Below are 18956 nucleotides of genomic sequence, written 5' to 3'. Positions count from 1 at the left end.
CTTGTCTAGGGCCCCTCGTTTGTCACCTGCGTCGCCGCAGCCGACTCCTGCCAGTTTCCCTTTCCCCACCCTCGCCCTCCTTTGTAGGTCAGATCAGACCAGCCTCTGCTCAGAGCCTGCCAGTGAGCCCCATCATGCTCAGGGTAAAAGCTGAGTCCTTCCCATCATGTAGGAGCTGTGCCTGACCCGGTCCCTTCTTCTCTCTGACTTTAGTAACTCTTACCTCTCCCCACCACTCGCTCTACTCTGGCCACACGGCCTCATCTCTGTTCTTCAGATGCACCAGGCACACTCTCACCTTGGGGTGCGGGGATGGAGGGTGCTGCTGACTCAGCCTGGACATTTGCCAGCAGGTGGTGGTATGCAACCCACCTTGAGCCTAGGCAAGCAACCACTGTGCCCCGGGCCCTCATCTCAGGCAGTGATCACACTGCATCACAGCTGTTTGATTTCTTATCTGTCTCCCCCACCTAGATCATGACTGTCCAAGGTCAAGCACTGGGTCTTGCCCATCTGTGTTTTCCCCAGCGCCATTCAGAGTATGTATTCAAGGCATGGATAGCTACTCCATCCATCTATGGATAGATGGATGGATGGATACATAGATGAACCAAAAAGCTAGGTTTTCCATAACCTTTACACTCTTGGGGACATTTTCTCCCTTTACACTGTTTGGTACATTTTCTCCTGTTTGTGCTTGATTACACAGTGAGAAACCAAGAAATATACTGTGTCCCAAGAAGCCTCAGGCAGAAGCCAACCAGTCCACGTGCTGCCTCGCAGCAGAGTCCGTGCTGTTGTCCAAGACAGGTGAGTGTACAGCACAGAAATGCTCTCCCCGGCTCGTGAAGGGCGGAGTCACTGAAAGCACAGCCTCCCAGACATAGTTCCCAAGACAGGAAAGAAATCTCCCCACATCTCACCCTCCATTTAAGATGGACAGGGAAGCCTTAGAAGAGTCACAGGTGGTCCCAGAACAAGAAAGGGCCTTGGAGGAGGAAGCAAACTCTACCCCCTTCAGACTTGGCTATGGATGAGCACGGCTGTTATCTCACTGTGCTCACGTATGCGTTCCATTTTACAGATGAGGAAACTGAGGCTCTGAGATGTTGTAAAGCATTCCCCAGGTAACACAGTGAACGGCAGATTAACCCAAGAAGTATTTGGTTCCAAGATGCAAGCTCATTCTACTGTTCTGTCTGCTTCCTGCTTTCCCCCTGCCTCCAGAAGCAGGTGGACTGGCTAGGTGAAAGGCATGAGCGGACACCATGGGCACTGGGTCTAGGCTTACCTGTGCCTCAGGAAGTTTCATGCCTTCTCAAGCCCCCCACAGCTCTGGGATCAAACAGGGCTGCCACAGTTCCACAGGTGCTGGAATGTGGGTCGGGGGGGGTCGTGGGATGGGGGTGCTGGCCAAGCGCCTGTGTCACTGCAGTCTCAGCGTCAACGGGACTTGATTGGCAGGGCCAAGAACAATACTAGAGATTAGAAAATGCTTTGGAATCAAAGTCAATCGAATTAATGGATGGGGAGTTGTTGATTTCAAGTAGTGGGTTACAGAATCGCGGAACCATTGAATTAGCGACTCTTAGATTTGTCAAGAATTTTAGAAGGCATCTAGGAAAACAACCTATCCAATTCAGCCAGGCTGCTCACACCAAAAAACTCCTCATCAGGAAAAGAACATGGGTGCATGCATCTGGGGACTAGGGACTCAAGCAAGTGCGCAGGCCACCATCAGGACCTGTCTCTGAAGTTTCCTGTGCATCTTACCATTGATGGACCATTAAATTGATGAAATCCAGTACATACACTAGTTTGAGAAGTATGCTAACAGCATCTCTGGCAGATCTTGATCAATCAAACCCTTGCTTGATCACCTCCAGAGGCGGGGAACTCATTCCCTCCCAAGGCAGCCTACTCCAATGTATGATATAATTAAGGCTACATAAAATTTCCTCTTGATCATTGGCTGAAATTCACCTACCCCTAAGATCTATGCATTGGACATTGCTCAGCTCTTTGGAGCAATCCAGAAAAAAACATTTATTTGTCTTTTCTGTGGCCAATTCTCAAGTCACATCCAGGTCTTCTCTTTAATTTTTCTTTGTGGGATCATCACTACTTCTCTCATTCATTCCTCCCAAACACCTACTCTCTGCTGGGTCTTATGGGAGATACAGTCCCTGCTCCTCAAAAACACCTCCTTCTGATCATTGCCTTATTAAGCGGGGAATCCCTACTTCTCTTCCTCCAGCCACGTGGTATTGGCCTCACCTCACTCACAGCCAGCTAAAACCTCTATGTAGTTTTCACATAAGCCAGGACTTCACTGTGTTGATTTTGGTTTACTCTTTGATTTTGGATTTTCTCCTATTTGCTCTTTATCACACAATCAACACTAGAGCAGCCATAAGGAGGAACTTTTTAAAAACATCACCCACAATCTCACTGCCCTCCCATATCAATTGTTTCCTTTTTTATTTCCATCTAGTCCCTGTCCGCATAAGACCTAGTTTCCATGGTTGTAATAAATATGGGGAAACAATTTTGCATTCTGCTTTTTTCACTGAAAAATAATATCATAAACATCTTTCCATATTGCTAAATAATGCTATTATAATTGTAAATGGCTGCATAAATCCATTAGGTAGATATACCATAATTTTCCTAGTCATTCCCCTATTGTTGGACATTTTTACAGTTTCCAGTTTTTCATCATTATAAATAATTCTGAAATCAACACTTTCATACACATAACTTTCTTCTTCTGTTGAATTATTTCCATAGGATATAATCCCAGGAGGGGAATCACTGGGTCAAACGACATGAGTACTTTATGACTCTTGACACGTGTTGTCAAATTGGATTCCCAAAGGACTAATTTCCATTGCCACCAGCAACGTGCGAGCCGGCCCGTTTCTCTGCAAATACCCCAGCACTGTATCGTGTCCTCACAAGGCTTTTAGAGCTAACTGACTAGGGATAAAGTGTAGTTTCATTGTTTTAATTGACATTACTTTCATTACTAGCAAGACCAAATAGCTTTCCTGTGTATTTACTTGCTGACTCTATTTTCTCTGATGTGAACTCCAGATAGCTTTCTTACCACTTCAGATGGGCTGATTACATAATATCGAGATTAACTCCTTCCTGCCATATTTGGCATAAAATTATACAACAGTCAATTGTGTTTCTTTCCATTTTTAGATGTTTTTTATTGTACAGAACTTTTACATTTGAATATAGCCAGATTTACACATCGTTTCCTTTTGTTAGAGCCTTTAAAGTACAAACCTTGGCATTGCTCTCTACTGTAGTGGAATATTTTATTTTGATCCAGTAGTCCCAGCTGTGTGAAACTATTTTATTCTTTTTTTCAGGCTGAACTTGAAATGCCTGGTTTCAAACCCACATTCTGCCTCTTAACTAGCTGTGTGACCTCAAGCAAGTTACTTAACCTCTCTGTGCCTCATCAGCAAAATGGGGATAATAATAGTGCCTACCTCATAGGATTGTTGCGAGGATTAAATGTTAAAATGCAAGGCAAATGATAGTCGGAAAAGGCCAATTTGGAATGTTCTGATGTGGACTTCCCTTTTCGCAGGCAATGGAGTCCTCCTGTGCTTTTATTCTCAAGCGTGGTATGCACGTCAAACACTGCCCCTTGAAAAATCCCACATTTCTGGATTATAGCCGGCCACGTTCCTGGACTTGTCGTTATGTGTTTTAGAAGCTTGGACTTCGTTTCCTTCCTTGACTGAAGATTAGGTATTCTACCTGATTTGGGGTCAGCATCTGTTTCCAGCCGTTACTGAAGTTATCTGTGTTATTTGGACCACTCCAGGCTTTACAGATGGCTCACTCCATTACTAGGTCACCTGAAGCTGAGCTGTTAGAAGTTTCCTGGAAGCTTGTACACTTTTAAGCAGTTCTTAATTTTTTCCTTTTTGGGAGAAGGGAGACTTGTAGCTGATATAATGACAGATTTTTCCTGGGTCATATCAGCTTAAACCTCAGAAATTCTGTTTTGTTTCTTGATTGCATCTAATTAGAGACTAAACATCATGTTTTCTTGGCCACTGAATTAGCCAAAACATTGATGAAGAAATCATTTAAGTACCCCTGGCTTAGAAATTTTTTCATGTGCATTGTTGGAATGTATGCTAATTAACCATGCAATTGGGAAAGAAAATAATGTGGAATGTTTTGCTATTTCTAGTAAAGAGAAAATATCTATTTTTCCAAAGATAATCTTGTTATATATCCTAATTTGTATTTTTTTTAAAGTTCAGTTCTATTTTTATCTTGTTTTTGCTATACAGTGTAGGTCGTGATATCTGTGAAGCAAAATTATCCCTTTCACCTTGAATTCTTGAGTTTGCATCCATAATATTATATATTGAGGGGAACAGAAGTAGGAAGGGAAAAAGAAGTGGCACAGGACAAAGAAAAATGTTTCCTCTTTTAATTTCTAAAGTAATTTTTAAAAAGAACTTGCAGAGTCAATAATGTGTTTAAATTATTTTATTGTGGAACTTATGTGGAAGATAACTTTTGTTGTTTAAACTTTCAGGTAATAACTTTGAAGTTATTTAGAAGTAACCTTTGGTACCGTTATTTTATCTAATAAATACTGACGTGAATTATTTTTCAGACTAGTAAGTCTGTTACATAAGTATTAATCACCACCATTAATATTAAAGGAAATATTAAAGATCCAGAAAAAAAAAAAAGCAAGGCACTTGGGACTTCCTTGGTGGCACAGCGGTTAAGAATCCGCCTGCCGGGCTTCCCTGGTGGTCCAGTGGTTGACAGTCTGCCTGCCGATGCAGGGGACACGGGTTCGTGCCCCGGTCCGGGAAGATCCCACATGCCGCGTTGTGGCTGGGCCCGTGAGCCATGGCCGCTGAGCCTGCGCGTCCAGAGCCTGTGCTCCGCAACGGGAGAGGCCACAACAGTGAGAGGCCCGCGTACCGCAAAAAAAAAAAAGAATCCGTCTGCCAATGCAGGGAACACGGGTTTGAGCCCTGGTCCGGGAAGATCCGACATGCCGCGGAGCAACTAAGTCCGTGAGCCACACTACTGAGCCTGAGCTCTAGAGCCCGAGAGCCACACCTACTGAGCCCGTGTGCCACAACTACTGAAGCCTGCGTGCCTAAAGCCCGTGCTCTGTAACAAGAGAAGCCACCGCAATGAGAAGCCCGCGTCCAGCAACAAAGAGTAGTCCCCGCTAGCCGCAACTAGAGAAAGCCTGAGCACAGCAACGAAGATCCAACGCAGCCAAAAATAAATAAGTAAAATAAGTAATTTTTTAAAAAAATGCAAGGCACTTATAAGAATACGTGGCACCTGGTAAGAGCTGAAGTGATGTTAGCTTTCACTGTCATCCTTGCAGTCCTCATTGTGCAATGCATTTGCCCTTCCTCCCTGCTCTGAATCCTCTGCAAAATTTCCAAGTGTGATCTCAAGGGCTTCATCCACATCACTTATCACCAGAGACCCCAGCACTCGAACATTCGTCTCTTCATCGGGACTCTTAAGGGGAGCTTGTTCAGTGGGTTACACTCACATCACAAATGTCCATAGAACAGAAAAGAATATCATAAATATTTTTGTTTAAGCCACTGGGCAAGCCAAGCTGCTCCACGTGTGGGGCATTCCTTCTGTTCCAGAAGCTTAGATACCCATCCACAGGGAATGTGGGCAGTGTGGTATGAGCCTGGGCTAGCTCTCCCCTTGTCCTGGCACCCTCCCCGGTGCTGACAAAGGTCCAGGCACGTTCTGTGCTGGACAACGGTCCCCGCCTGTGACTGGCTCCCTTGCTTCCAGTCTACCCTCCTTCCCCCTTCACCATCTCTAAAGCAGAAATCTCACTGCATCACCTCCCTGCCTAAGACCCTTTGGTGATGGGCGGGCTCTGTGAATAAAGCCCAGATGCCTTCCGGGGTCTCCCAGGCCCCGCATGAGCTGACCCCCGATCCACATCCAGCTCAGCTCCAGCTGTTCCAGCTGCCCCCACTTCTCGTACTTTACATTTCCATCCCTTGGGATTTCTTGAAGGTGCTCAAATACATACATTCTTTCTTTCTTCTGGCCTTTGATTTCATTCATTCATTCGTTCACCAAGTATTTATCAAGCACCTAATATGGGTCAGAACCTGCTCTAGGAACTGAAGATTCTGCAGAGAACAACGGTAACAATGCAAAAGAGACAAAGGCCCTGATCCCAGGAAACTCACGTTCTGATAGCGGAGACAGACAATAAGCAAATAGACAAATAATTGTATTATATGTCGGGGTGGGGGTGACAGGGAGTGATGGGTGGGGCGGCTGTGTCATACAGTGTCATCAGGAAAGGTCTCTTTGATACGGAACATTTAAGCAGAGAACTGAACAACATGACGTGGAGAGCTATGCGGCCACCAGGGCGGAGCAGTACAGGCAAAGGTAACAGAATGTACGGAGGCCCTGAGGCTGGAACGTGCCTGGCTTGCCCATTCCTCTGCCCGCCTCCACTTCACAAGGCTAACTCCTGGTAATTTAATGCATTACCAAGGCCAGTCTGCATTACTCCTAAACTGTGGCTGGATAAAGGTCTTGAGGGAGGGGCAGGACATGAAGAGCTGGAAGGAAGGTTGAAAAGCAGGGAAGGAAAGCCATCACCCACAGGACAGGGTCTTGGGCAGCAACAAGGTCCTCAGCAAGGCCAGGCTGGGGATGGCCAGATCTGGGAGGTGCTCCAGGGTCAAGGGCTGGCCCCCCGCCTCTCCACGGCCCCTCCTTTCTGTGGGCTTGGAGAACTATATGTAACTTATGTGGGGAGGCAGCACCTAGTGGAAAGAGGTGGGCTTTGGAACCAAACCGATTTTCAAACTGTGCACGACCCTTAGGTGCTGTGTAACCTCAGGCAAGGTAACTAACCTCTCTGGGCCTCCACTTCCTTCTCTGTACAGCGGGGATTCTTGAGGCCTTGCTCACCAGGCGGGATGTCAGCGTCTGCAAAGCTCTCACTGCATTGCTGGACATGTCATGCAGTGAGCTGGTCCCTTTGTTTCCTTCATCTCTGAGGCCCTGGGCTCAGGGATCCAGGGTGTGTATGAGGATACAGAACTGGGAAACAGTGCCCATCATCCAACAGAGTGGAAAGGGGAAGGGTAGAGGTGATCTGTCCACCACCAAATCTCCAAATCAGAACCCACCAACGTCCTAAATGCTTTTCTCTCCTGCTGTTCCAATGAGACGGCAATGGGTTCAACCCTCAGTTATCCACACCAATGAAGGAAAGGGCTGGAAAGAATAATCCAAAACAGTGGCTAATCACACCCAAATTATCAATTAATAGGAAGAGGTGGGATGGGAATATTCAATCTGATACTTCTACTTGGAAGCTTTCTCTCCCCGCCGATGCTCGGCTCATGGGTTGGGAGATAACTTCCCCCAAGGAAGAGATGGTAGAAGGACTTGTGTCCCCTGAACCTCCAGGGTGGGGGTCAGTGGACGAAGCTCTGATGGGGTCACCTGACCCAGGTCCACAGGAAGGAGACAGGTGAATGTGTCCAGCTACAGTCATGACCAGAGCAGTGGCTGAAGGCTGACTCTCCCATCTCCCACCCAAGTGGGAGAAATCACATTCAGGTCCCCACCCAGTGGTATTCCTGGTGCCTTGGGAGCTATTATAGGAGGGGCTGGCAGTGGGCTGGCAGGGGCCCTGAGGGACCCCTCTTTGGGTTCTATGGGCTCCCCTGCCTGGGGCACAGATACGAGAGACAGAATCAAAACTGGGGCACCTTGCTGCCTCCCCCGACAAGGTCGTTCATCAGTTGAAGACCTGTGCTAACAGGTGTTAAATAGAGTTCAATGCAGAAAATTGAAAAGTAACGAGACTTGGAGCCGAGAGAACGAATTAAGAGGTGATCACACGTCCAGCGAGAGCCACCACCTGAATGATGAAAAGGAGGAGCCCTGATGGTCAGAGAGCCCTCGGTTGGAGAAGAGGTCAGAGCGATAAGCCCACCCCAAACAAGGTGAGGGGTGGTCACAAGCAATGAAGCAGTTACCACACTTCGTGAGTTCTAGGGAGCACATTTTTCCATATTTTAATATCTTGGAAATTGGGATGTATCTTAAAATCGACGGCATGTCATACTTTAATCGGCAGCATTTTTTTTTTTTTTCTTAGTGGTACATCCAATAAAGCTGCATCTTTTAACTGAGGACATCTTGGATTCAATGGAATATGGTCCCAGGTACCTTGAGCAAATGTCTTTCCATTACACTGGGTGAAATGATCCCTTAACCACTCACTTATTCAATCATTATTTACTGAGCATCTACCATGCGTCAGATCCTGGGCTAGGCGCAGCTGTGAACAGCGATCATAATAGCCCGTGCGTCTGCTTTCTGAGTGTTTATTCCACACTAGGCACCGTTAGGAACCCTTGACACGTGTTACCTCATTTGTTCCCGGTGATAATCCCACAGAATAGGGATTATTATTATTATTGTCCCTGTGACAGCGGAGGTCAGAGGAGGTTAAGTGACCTGCTCAAAGTCCCACACTGGCTACTAACTGGCCGAGCTGAGAGTCGATTTTTCCTCCAGACCCTGAGCTTTCGTCTTGGTTCTCTCCGCTGTCTGGGAGCACATACCGGAGGAGAGAAGGCAAACAAGGAACAGGAAATACACGAGGCACGCATGTAATTGGAGGAGATGCCTGGGGAACTAAGAGGGAAAGTAAAGGGAGTATTGGGCACCAGGGGCAGCCTCTGGATTTGGTTTAAGCAGAGACTGGAAGGAAACAAAGAGGCAGAGAAGAGTGGCCAGGTGGGGGAGGAAGGTTCAGAAGAAGGGACTCAGCGTGTCTGAAGGATGGGTGGGGAGACAGAGTGTGGCGTATCTGAAGACCAGACAAAGGCCAGTGTGGCTGGAGGAGGAAGAGGGTGGAGGTGAGGCTGACGCCCAGTTTTGATGGCCAGGTAAGGAGTTTGTACTCCACCTGGGAAGTAATTAGAGGGTTTTTTTTTTTTTATAAATTTTTTAATGTATTTATTTTTGGCTGCATTGGGTCTTCGTTGCTGCACACAGGCTTTCTCTAGTTGCAGCGAGCAGGGGCTGCTCTTCGCTGCAGTGAGTGGGCTTCTCATTGCGGTAGCTTCTCTTGTTGAAGAGCACGGGCTCTAGGCACGTGGGCTCAGTAGTTGTGGCTCGCAGGCTCTAGAGCACAGGCTCAGTAGTTGTAGCGCACAGGCTTAGTTGCTCTGAGGCATGTGGGGATCTTCCCAGACCAGGGCTTGAACCCATGTCCCCTGCATTGGCAGGCGACTCTTAAACACTGCGCCACCAGGGAAGCTCCAATTAGAGGGTTTTAAGTGAAAGCACCCCAAGATCCTTGCACCCTGCCTCTAATGACTCACAGTGGGTGACTGTGGTTAAAACCCAGCCTCTACTCCATGCACTAAGCCAAATGCTCACAGGGCTGTGTCCCCTCAGGGTGGCCACTTGTGCTAATTTGCACAAAAGCCCTATATGGACTAGCAAAGATCCAGGTCAGGAGAGGCAAGCACTGGCTAGTATTGCAGTGTCCCTACTGTGTACCAAGCCCTGAACTAAGGTACCTCCCTGACAGAAGAAACAAAAAATAGGTGGCATGCCTTGCTCTTGGAGACCCACAAGGCTTGACCAAAGATTTTGTCATAGGAAAGAATTTTTTTTTTCATTCCTACAAAACACACCTATTATAAGAGCTTCCTTTGACTGAGTGCCTAGTATGTGTCAAATGTCATGCTAGGTGCTTTCTGTACCTTAACACTAATGCTCACTCCCCCCTTGAAAGGAAGAGATGTTTATCCCATGTCCCAGAGGAGGGAACTGAGAGGCTCGGTGCCTTGTCCAAGGTCACACAGTGGGGACGTGGCAGGGCTCAAACTTGATCTCCAGACACCCAACCGGGCATGAGAGTAATTTTCTCCACGTGGTCGAAGAATGGGTGCTTCTTGAACAGAGACTCTGTACCAGGCACTTCCCAGCCATCAACTCTTCAGCCCTCATTACAAACCATCGAGGCGGGTGCCGCAGTTCCTTTTTTGCGCAAAATCAGCTCCGGGAGGTCGGGAGATGTGAAAGGTGTCATAGCTAGCCAGCGCTGAACCTACCTCTTCCTGGACCCCATTCCTCTGCTACTACGCACTCCTCTCCAACAATTTTAGGTCTTTAGGCTCCTTGAAGCTGGAAGCCACTTCTTATTCATTCATATTCCTCAAAGTCTACCTAGGGACCTGGAGTAGAGCAGGTGTGCAGTAAATATTTATTGAGTGAATGAATGAATGAATGAATGAACAGGGCCAGAGAAGTAAAGCAGAGGTACCCCTTACCCCCAGGTCATCCAGCCACCTGAAAATGCTCCTTTGCCTTCACCCTGTCTTCTGACACCCTGAGGTGAGGAGGGTCAGGGCACTAGAATTTGCTATGATATCATCTTCAAGCTATGTTAATATTCTTCCCCAAAGCGGGAAAACATCACTATGCATGATGAACTGTTTGTGGGATTATTGAGGACGTGATATGAAATTCATCCTGATCCCCCACTTATGGAGAAGTGCTCCCCAATTTGTCTCAAAGGTCACATCTCTGTGTATTAATTTGCTACTCCACTGTACAGATTAAAAGGAATGTTCTCCAACTCCCAAGGCAGAGCCCTCGGAAATGCAGCAGGTTGATTCAGGAAGCACACACCATCCCTTCCCAGGCAGAGGAAATGGACATTCATCACCTCCCCCCTCCCCCAACGGGGGCCTCGCCAGGCCTGCCATTATGGCCTGAGTGGCCTGAATGGTGCAAACTGCATATTCAGTGTATATATGTATGTGGTCAAATAGCTTCCATTAGTCCAATTTTGAGATGTCTGCAGAATGTCCCTGAATTGGGGAACTCTTTCAAATTGAGGAAATTGTCTGAGAGGCCGGGAGAGGGAAATCAGCAGGTCTAATTACAGGAGGGAATAAAACCAGGAGGCGTCCATTTCTGGACCTCCATTTCCCTGCATGACATGATCACCTCTACCCTACTTACCCCTCCAAAGGCCAGGAAAGCTCTGTCCCAAGCCTGCCTCTCCTGATAGAATGACAACAGGGAGCTCCACCTCTGTCCATCTGTCCCTCGCAGATGTGTCTGTCTGACGCTGTTCCACCATGCTCTGGTCCAGAGGCAGAGGTGACATTACTGACCTGGCACTGGGAGCAAAAGCTCACCAAGATGTGGCACTGAATTGAGCTCTTCCTCCCCCGTTCTGTTCCCTTTGGGAGGGCAGGTGGGTAGGGGTAGAGGAGGAAATCATGATGGTGAGGATGGGACTTGGTTGAAACATCAGGCACTGCACCCAGTAGGCTCTCAATTATATCAGCTCAATGAATGAAAGAATCTCTACCACCCACTTAATGTGTGATCCCTGCCTCTCTGGGCTCAGCTATTCAGGTGGACTAGTGGTTCATGGGTGGGCTTCAGGGCATCTGAATTATATGAAAAACAACATGGAAAAGTGTTTGTGTGTGTGTGTGTGTGTGTGTGTGTGTGTGTGTGTGTGTGTGTGTCTGGAGATAGTCACAGCTCTCAAGTCCATGACCCCCAAAGTCTAAGGTCTGCTGGACGTGTCACTAACACCATTAGCCCTAAAGCCAACATCTCTGATACAAAGAGAAGAGGACATGAAAAGACTAAATTCCCGGCATTGGCCTCATCACCTCCAACCCAGCAGGGGACGGGGCCCACGACCTCATCCCCATGTGGTGGGCAGTCTCTCCAGCAGTGCTGGAGCTCACGAATATGGAGACACCTCTGCTCCTTCCCCACAGATGTTATGGTCTGTTTGTAAGCCCAGACATACCACGAACAACTGGGTTGAGAATTTTAAGCAGACTCAGGAGCCAGCGGGCTGGGGTGGGGATGGGATTGTGACCTATGGAGTAGACATATCTATTCTTCCATCTCCTGAAATAATCCCAGTCTGGTGAGGTTAGGAGGAGGGTGACTTCACTCATTAGCTGACATTTATCAAGCACTGACAGTCTGCCAGTCCCTCATGTGACCTGTGTGTTCTCTCCTTAACCTCCACAACTCTGAAGTATTATTCTTACCCTGATTTTACAGATGCAAAGGCCAGAGCTCAGAGAAGCGAAGTAACTTGCCCAAGGTCACACAGCAAGTGAGTGGCAAAGATGGGATTTGATTCCAGATCCGATGGAACCCAGAACCCGAGGTCTTAATCATTGTACTGTCCAGCCTCTCCCCTTGTGGTGATGAGGGAGTTTGCAAAAATAAGCGTTCCTCATGCTTCTAAATTCCACGTGGGGATAATAGGTGATTTTGATTTTTAAGGAAGCCTCTTATATTTTTGAGAGTGAGAACGCAAGGTGATAGTTGGATTTAACTAAACAGAAATACCTGTTTTTAGATGTAGATGATTAAATAGATCTAACAGACTGAGTGAGACCCAGCAGTCAGAGATGGGCTCTCTTGCACGAAAGTGTCAGAGTGACTGCTCAGGATTGATGCGGTTAAAATGCAAAAGGTGCAGCCAGGATTAGGCATTAAAACCTGCAGAGACTCTTCTCTAGTTGAGGTTTCTGACCTGCTTACAACTCTTGTTTACCTGCTGATCAACCTGTCAGAGACAGAAACAACCCCATACAATCTCTGAGAGTCATGTGTGGAGAAGGCGTGAAGCCCAAGGGCTTGGGTGGGAGAAACAACGTCTAAACACAGCAAGACTAGAAACATCAGGGAGAGACACAGCGCGGGGGCTGGGGAAGTAACAGGCTTCCACACATTGAAAGACAGACAGAAGGACACAGCGAATGTTGGAGAATCAGAGACAGGGCCACTGAAACCAAGGCAAACATAGCTGAATTCCAGAGGGATTTAAAAGTGAAATGGAAAAATAAAATGCTAAAAGAATGAGAGGAATATCTAAATGACCAGCTGATCTTGGCATGGAAAAGGCCTTTCTAAGCATAACACCAAAGGTAGATTATCAAAGAAAAATTAATATTAAAAGATTTGTGACATAAAAATTAAAATTACTGCACATCAAAAGGAAACTCATAATACTCATAGCCTTAATATGCAAAATCACTTACAAAAGGGATAAGAAAAAAATACTAACACCCCAAAAGAAAAGGAGGCAGAGACAGGGACAGGCAACTTACAAAATGATCTACTAAAGGCCAGAAAGTGGTGACAGGTCCTCAACCTTCCTGATCATCAGAGAGATGCAAATTATAACCACAAATGAGATTTCATCTCACCCATTTTAATCAATGAAACTGACTTAAGACTCCCCAACGCGCAGCGTAGGTAAAGGAGGGGAATGGGCCCTCTTAACACCCTGCTGGTAGAGGTGTGCCCCACTAGAATCTTCCTAAAGACACCGTGGGATTATGTAATAAAATGAAAAATCGACACACTCTTTGACCCAGCAATTGCACTTCCAAGGATTCTAAGATAATTAGATAAGGGTTAAAGTTGTATGTACAGGGATGTCCTTCACTTAAATGTCCCCATGACTGGTTAAATAATTGTGGTATAGGCAAACCACAGTGGCTCCCTCACTGATATTCCTCAGGAAGAACAAAGACAGGCTGCTTTTATTAACACAGAGAAACGTCAGCCTCGTCAACCAGACTACAGAATTACACACACAGTGTAACCCCAAGTGCCCATGGATCTGCGTCTCTCTGCAGGTGTGTGGGCGTTCAGAGAGCTGTCAAATGGACACTCACTGGAAGGGCAGAGGTGAGCCTAGATCCTCTGTAGTGCGTGGGCAGCCCGAGCTGGGCAGAGCAGGACAGGGGCGGATCTGGGCATCAGGAAAAGGAGGAGAAAGAATGAGTGGGGTCAGAGCTCCTGGGGATTCAGTGCTGGGAATGAGGATGCCAGATGTAGCCAATAAAAATACAGGACGCTCCATTAAATTTGAATTTCAGGCAAACAACAGGCAATTTTTTTTAGTAAAAGTGTGTCCCATGAAATATTTGGGCTATACTTACACTAAAGTTTTTTTCAAATTTTAAAAAATTGGAATAATTTAAAAATCAAATTAACTGGGCATCCTAGATTTTATCTGGCAACCTTAGCTGAGAAGCTGTGGACATACCTCTTATTGATTCCCTGAGATGACCCAAGTCATCCGGGAGGGGCGCTGAAGCCAAGGCAGGCCTCCTGTGTCCACCCTGCCTCTGACTTAGTTCCAATCTACCTGCCCATGAGAGGGAGTCACCAGTCTCTACCTTCCTCCAGGAGTTCTGCAGGGTGTGCGTTGCAGGAGAAGAGTACAGCCTTTAGAGCCAGAAAAGTCACGTCAAAACTCCCGGCCATCAAGTAGCCTTAAAGCTGAACACAAAACTCCTGAGTTCCAGCTCCAGCATCTGTCAGATGGAGATAGCAACGTTTGTCCACCAGGCTGTCTCGGGGATTAAATGAGATCATGTATGCAAAGCGCCTGGCATACAGTCAGTGCTTAATACAAGTTGATGCCCTTCTCTCCTGTCCACGGCTGCAGCCCACACTCTTGCCCCCGGGGATTACAAATCAAGCATCTCCTGTCATCTCGGGCTTTGACGATTGGCCTTTTTGATCTTTTCCGTGAAGCGGCAGCAGCTCTGAGCTGACACCCTTCATCTGACTTCACCTTTCTCCAAAATCCCAGGCAGCAGTCCAGTTCCTTATCTGCACTTTTCACTCTCCCAAGGAGGGTGGAGGAGGATGAGACTCCCTTTGATAGCAGACTTTCAGGGACGTCAGCCAAGGGGAGCTACCAAGAGCGGGACCCTGATGGCATTTAGAAACAGGTCCTGTGACACCCAGAAGGCTGGACGCGAGGAGGCTGTCCTGACGGGTCAGCCCGGGCTGATGCGGGGCTGGGGGGAGGCGAGTTCTCTAGAGCCTGTCTGTCTGCTTGCTGTCCAGCCCTAGTGACTAAGGTGGGCTCTGCAATGGAAGGAGTGGTCTTTATGGTCTTTTTGACCACTGGATCGCCCCTTCCCCCCAACAGAGGGCCCAGAGAGTTTGAAAAACTCTGCCCAAGGTCACCCAGCTACTCAGTTATAGGCCCAAGAGGCTAGTATTTATCAGTAAATCCCTAAATGTGGGATCATCCTGTGTATTGTTGAGAAGTCCAGCGAGAGAGAGGACCCAGGCCCGCTGTGGATGTCGTCTATCACGTGGTTCATCCACAGCAGTGGCTGCATCTGCTGATCCCCCACCTGCCCTCCTTGCCCCTCCGCTGTGCGTGTCCCAAAAGTCAGTGCGACTCACACTTTTCCAGAGGCACAGATTGCCCCGTGGTCCAGTCCTGAGCCAGATCGTCAGGGTTTGGTGAGAGTCCCAGCCTTGGCTTCCCCGCACCTGCCTCTCCCGTGAGCCATTCTGCCAGGCAGCACAAAGAGCCACGAAGACCACGGAGCTGGCGGAAACCCTGCCCAGGTGACTACAGAGAGAGTCACTCAGCTATAGCGACCTGTTTGCACCATGCAGGGCTTGCCTGGGCCTTGCCTGGAGCCTTTCCCTTCTCAGTGCCGATGACTTAAGAGACCTGACACCATGAAGTGGCTGACGGAGGGTGGGCCCTGCCTTCTGTCCCGTTGGTCCTTCTCCTGTTGGGGCTGCCACCCCCGGGCCAGGCAGCAGGGAGGAGGGACCCACTGGCCTCCACTTTATCTTAATGATTCGTGACCTCATGTGAATCGCAGACCCTTCGTGAATCTGATGGAAGCCCGAGCTCAGCCCCGTCTAGAAGGATTTTCTGCAGTGACGAAGTGTTCTCTGTCTGTGCTGCCCAGTATGGTAGCCACAAGCCACAGGTGGCTACTGAACACCTGACAGAGGCTGGTGCAAGTGAGAAATGAAATTTTAAATTTGACTGAGTTTTTATTAATGTAAATATAAATAGTGGCATGTGGTTAAAGGCTACTCTTATTGGATAGCACAGCTCTAGACCGGGGGTCATCAAACTTTTTCTGTAAAAGGCCAGATAGTAAATATTTTCGATTTTGCAGACCATGTACATGTGCATGTAAAGAGTCACAGACGATGTCAGCAAATGGGCTTGGCTGTGTTCTAATAAAACTTTATTTATAAAAACAAGCCAGGGACTGGATTTGGCCAGGTGGGCCATAGTTTATTGATCCCTGATCTAGACCCTTACACATTCAGAACGTGGCTTCTAATTACAAGGGGTTTGCAGACCTCTGATGCCCTACTGTAGACCTCCCCATGGATTCCAGGCTAGAACCTCTGATTTTACAAGGCTCTATGAATGTACCTTCAGCTCTGCTCTGCCTGATGGAGAAGCACTTGGCATTGTTTCCCAGAGCAGGCAACGTGCTCAGGGATCAACAGGACACTTTTTTCCTAAAACCTCCTAAGAGTCCAGGCCTCAGACAACTATCCACAAAGACTGCTAAATGAGGACACCATTAGGGCCCCGCTGGGTCCCGCTGTGTGTCAGCCCCTCCTGGGATCTCTGCAGCCACCAACTCTAGTGTCAACGACTCATTCCCCCCACCATCCCCAAACACAGCCAGTCCCCCAAGGCCCACATATTGTGGAAGAAGCTTCTGAAGAGGCCTCTCTTACTTAATCAAGAGGTTGTAGCTCAGACTCAAAGAGACTTAGTTTGGGTTCAGACCCAAAGGTCCAGGCTGAGGACAGAACCAGGATGACCAAGATCACAGGCTTGCTTCTGGGAGGAACTGATTGTTTTTTCCAAAGAAATTGGGTTAGCCCAGGAGACTTCACTTTAAAGACAAATAGGTCTTTTCAGAAGCCCTCAGTTAAAGCAATCTGGAGTTATGTCAGAAGCCCCCAGTTAAAGGCATGTGAAACTTTCTCTGGAGCCTTCTTAGTACCTTTAGTTAAAAATAACTGTGACCTTCCCAGGAACTCGCAATCACTTACGTTAAAGCACCGAACACCCCTTACCAACAGGCGTGAATTTTGCCGAGGGAGTTAGGATCTGCCCTCTTTCTGTGGTATACTCCTAGCCAAGACAAAGGTGGTATCTATTTGTATATTGCTATAGCTCCATTCAAGAAAGCATGACTTATTCTTAAAGTTCTTAGAGGCAAGAGGAAGAAAGCTTTCAAATAACTGGCATCCTTTACTAGGGTGTTATGTCATTATTGTTATTAATTATCATTAACAGTCTTAAAATATGCCTACACAAAATAGCAGTGTGGGTCTTAGCCAAGAGCAGCATAATTACCTATTAATGAGATGTAAATTTCCCAGGAAAATGACAGTGATCTAGACGTACCACCTTCTGAACTAACATAATAAAGTTAATAATAATAATAGTGTATAATCTGAAGATATTAGTGTTAATTTGAACGCTAACACCATATTTAAACAGGCTGAGAGAAGCGGCAATTATTTGCATAACTCAAACCAAGAAACCCTCATCTGTGCTATCAAGGAAAAATCGATTTTCTTCTCTGAATGATATAAAGCTGACTCTTTGCAGTCACTACAGTGAGCCCAAAATTTTTTCAGCTACTTATTTTATGTCTTTTACTTAGGGTTTATATCTGCCTCATTTCCAAAACCAAGCCAAGGTACCTTATAATACAGTGAAGCCCAAGAGAAAACAGAATTGAAAAAATAAAAACACAACAAAACCCAGTTAAGGGGAGAGAAGAAGATGTTACCAGGCCCTCAAGATAAACGACTGCAGCTCAGCTCTGATTTCAAGTCTCAGTTTCCTGGAAGCAACACAGCGGGGGCAATTTAAGTAACTGAGTTACTGGTTAGTAACCAGCCTTGTTAGGACAGGCACAAGCTCTGAATCTGAAGAAGCCCTTCCCGGCAGCTAAGAGCAGCGCAGCCCTGCCTGCGGCTATTACAACCTCACACACGTGGCTCCCGAGGCCAGGCCGAGGCACCTACCTTCATAGCTGGCATGGAAGCCCTGTGCGCTGACTGCGTAGTCACTGATGAGGCGTAGAGAGAGGGTGGTGGCCGCGCTGACGACGGCGGCCGGCAGCTGAAAGCCTGTGAGCCTGAAAGACAAAGAGGTGAGATGGAGGGAGGATGACCCCCTTGGGAACTGAACATGCCGTAAGCATTTATTGAGCACCTGCTGGATGCACGGTGCTGATCTAGGCACAGGGAAGGATATGAAAGAAGTCGAACGCCAGGCATATGCAAGGTGTTCAAAGTTAAAGTAATTTCCAGCAAAGGTGATGGAGACCAATCACAGAAATATGGGGGGCTACTCCCCCGAAGCCACGGGCTACCCCCGACCTGGAGGCTCGCTCATTTATGGCTCTTCTCTTTCTCCTCCTCCCGTTTCTTCTCCTGATGTATCCAAGCAGGACCCTATGGGGCCTTCCCCAAACAGACTCACCCCACCCCATGTCCTCCACCTGCCTCTCGTCCGTAGAAAACTGTAGCCTCCTAGGCCTTCTCTGAGTTCCAAAGAGTAAATTTAATCAGAGAAGTGAGAAAGTGAAGAAAGAAAGGAAAACAGTCAAGCTAGACAAAATAATAACAGCTTAGCCATTATACAAAGCCAAGGACCTTTAGTTCCTCCTCAGGGGCTACAGATAATATTCTGAGCCATGTCCTTTGAGCTGTTTTGCAGATGCTGAAAATCCCATCAGGTGAAAGAAGTTAACTGGATGCTGCCCAGAGCACGCAGATCCCCAGACCAGTTGGAACCAGAAGGTTGAGGATGTTGACTCCCGATTACCTCACCACCAAACAATCAGAAGAATGTCCACAAGCCGATCACTTACCCCACAACCCCCCTCCCTCACCCTGTCTTTACAAACCTTTCCCTGAAAGCCTTCAGGGAGTTTGGCATTCTAAGCAGTAGCCAACTGGACTCCTTGCTTGGCACCCTGCAATAAACCACAACCTGCTGTCCGTAGATTGCCTTTATTGCGTGTGGACAAGCGGACCCA

At 47.3% G+C, this 18956-nt stretch overlaps 1 protein-coding gene across 1 annotated transcript in view; it reads right to left on the bottom strand.

Moving 5' to 3' along the window:
• Positions 1–18956, bottom strand: part of CSMD2 (CUB and Sushi multiple domains 2) — a 641557-nt gene that overhangs the window by 515092 nt on the left and 107509 nt on the right. Inside the window, exon 5 of the mRNA XM_024765304.1 lies at positions 17938–18050. Coding sequence (XP_024621072.1) covers positions 17938–18050 — 113 coding nt within the window. The remainder of the gene's footprint in view (positions 1–17937; positions 18051–18956) is intronic.

Source organism: Neophocaena asiaeorientalis, unplaced genomic scaffold, assembly GCF_003031525.2.
Source record: "Neophocaena asiaeorientalis asiaeorientalis breed wild unplaced genomic scaffold, Neophocaena_asiaeorientalis_V1.1 scaffold409, whole genome shotgun sequence".
NCBI classification, from domain to species: domain Eukaryota; kingdom Metazoa; phylum Chordata; class Mammalia; order Artiodactyla; family Phocoenidae; genus Neophocaena; species Neophocaena asiaeorientalis.
This window is presented reverse-complemented; position numbering and strand designations above follow the sequence as displayed.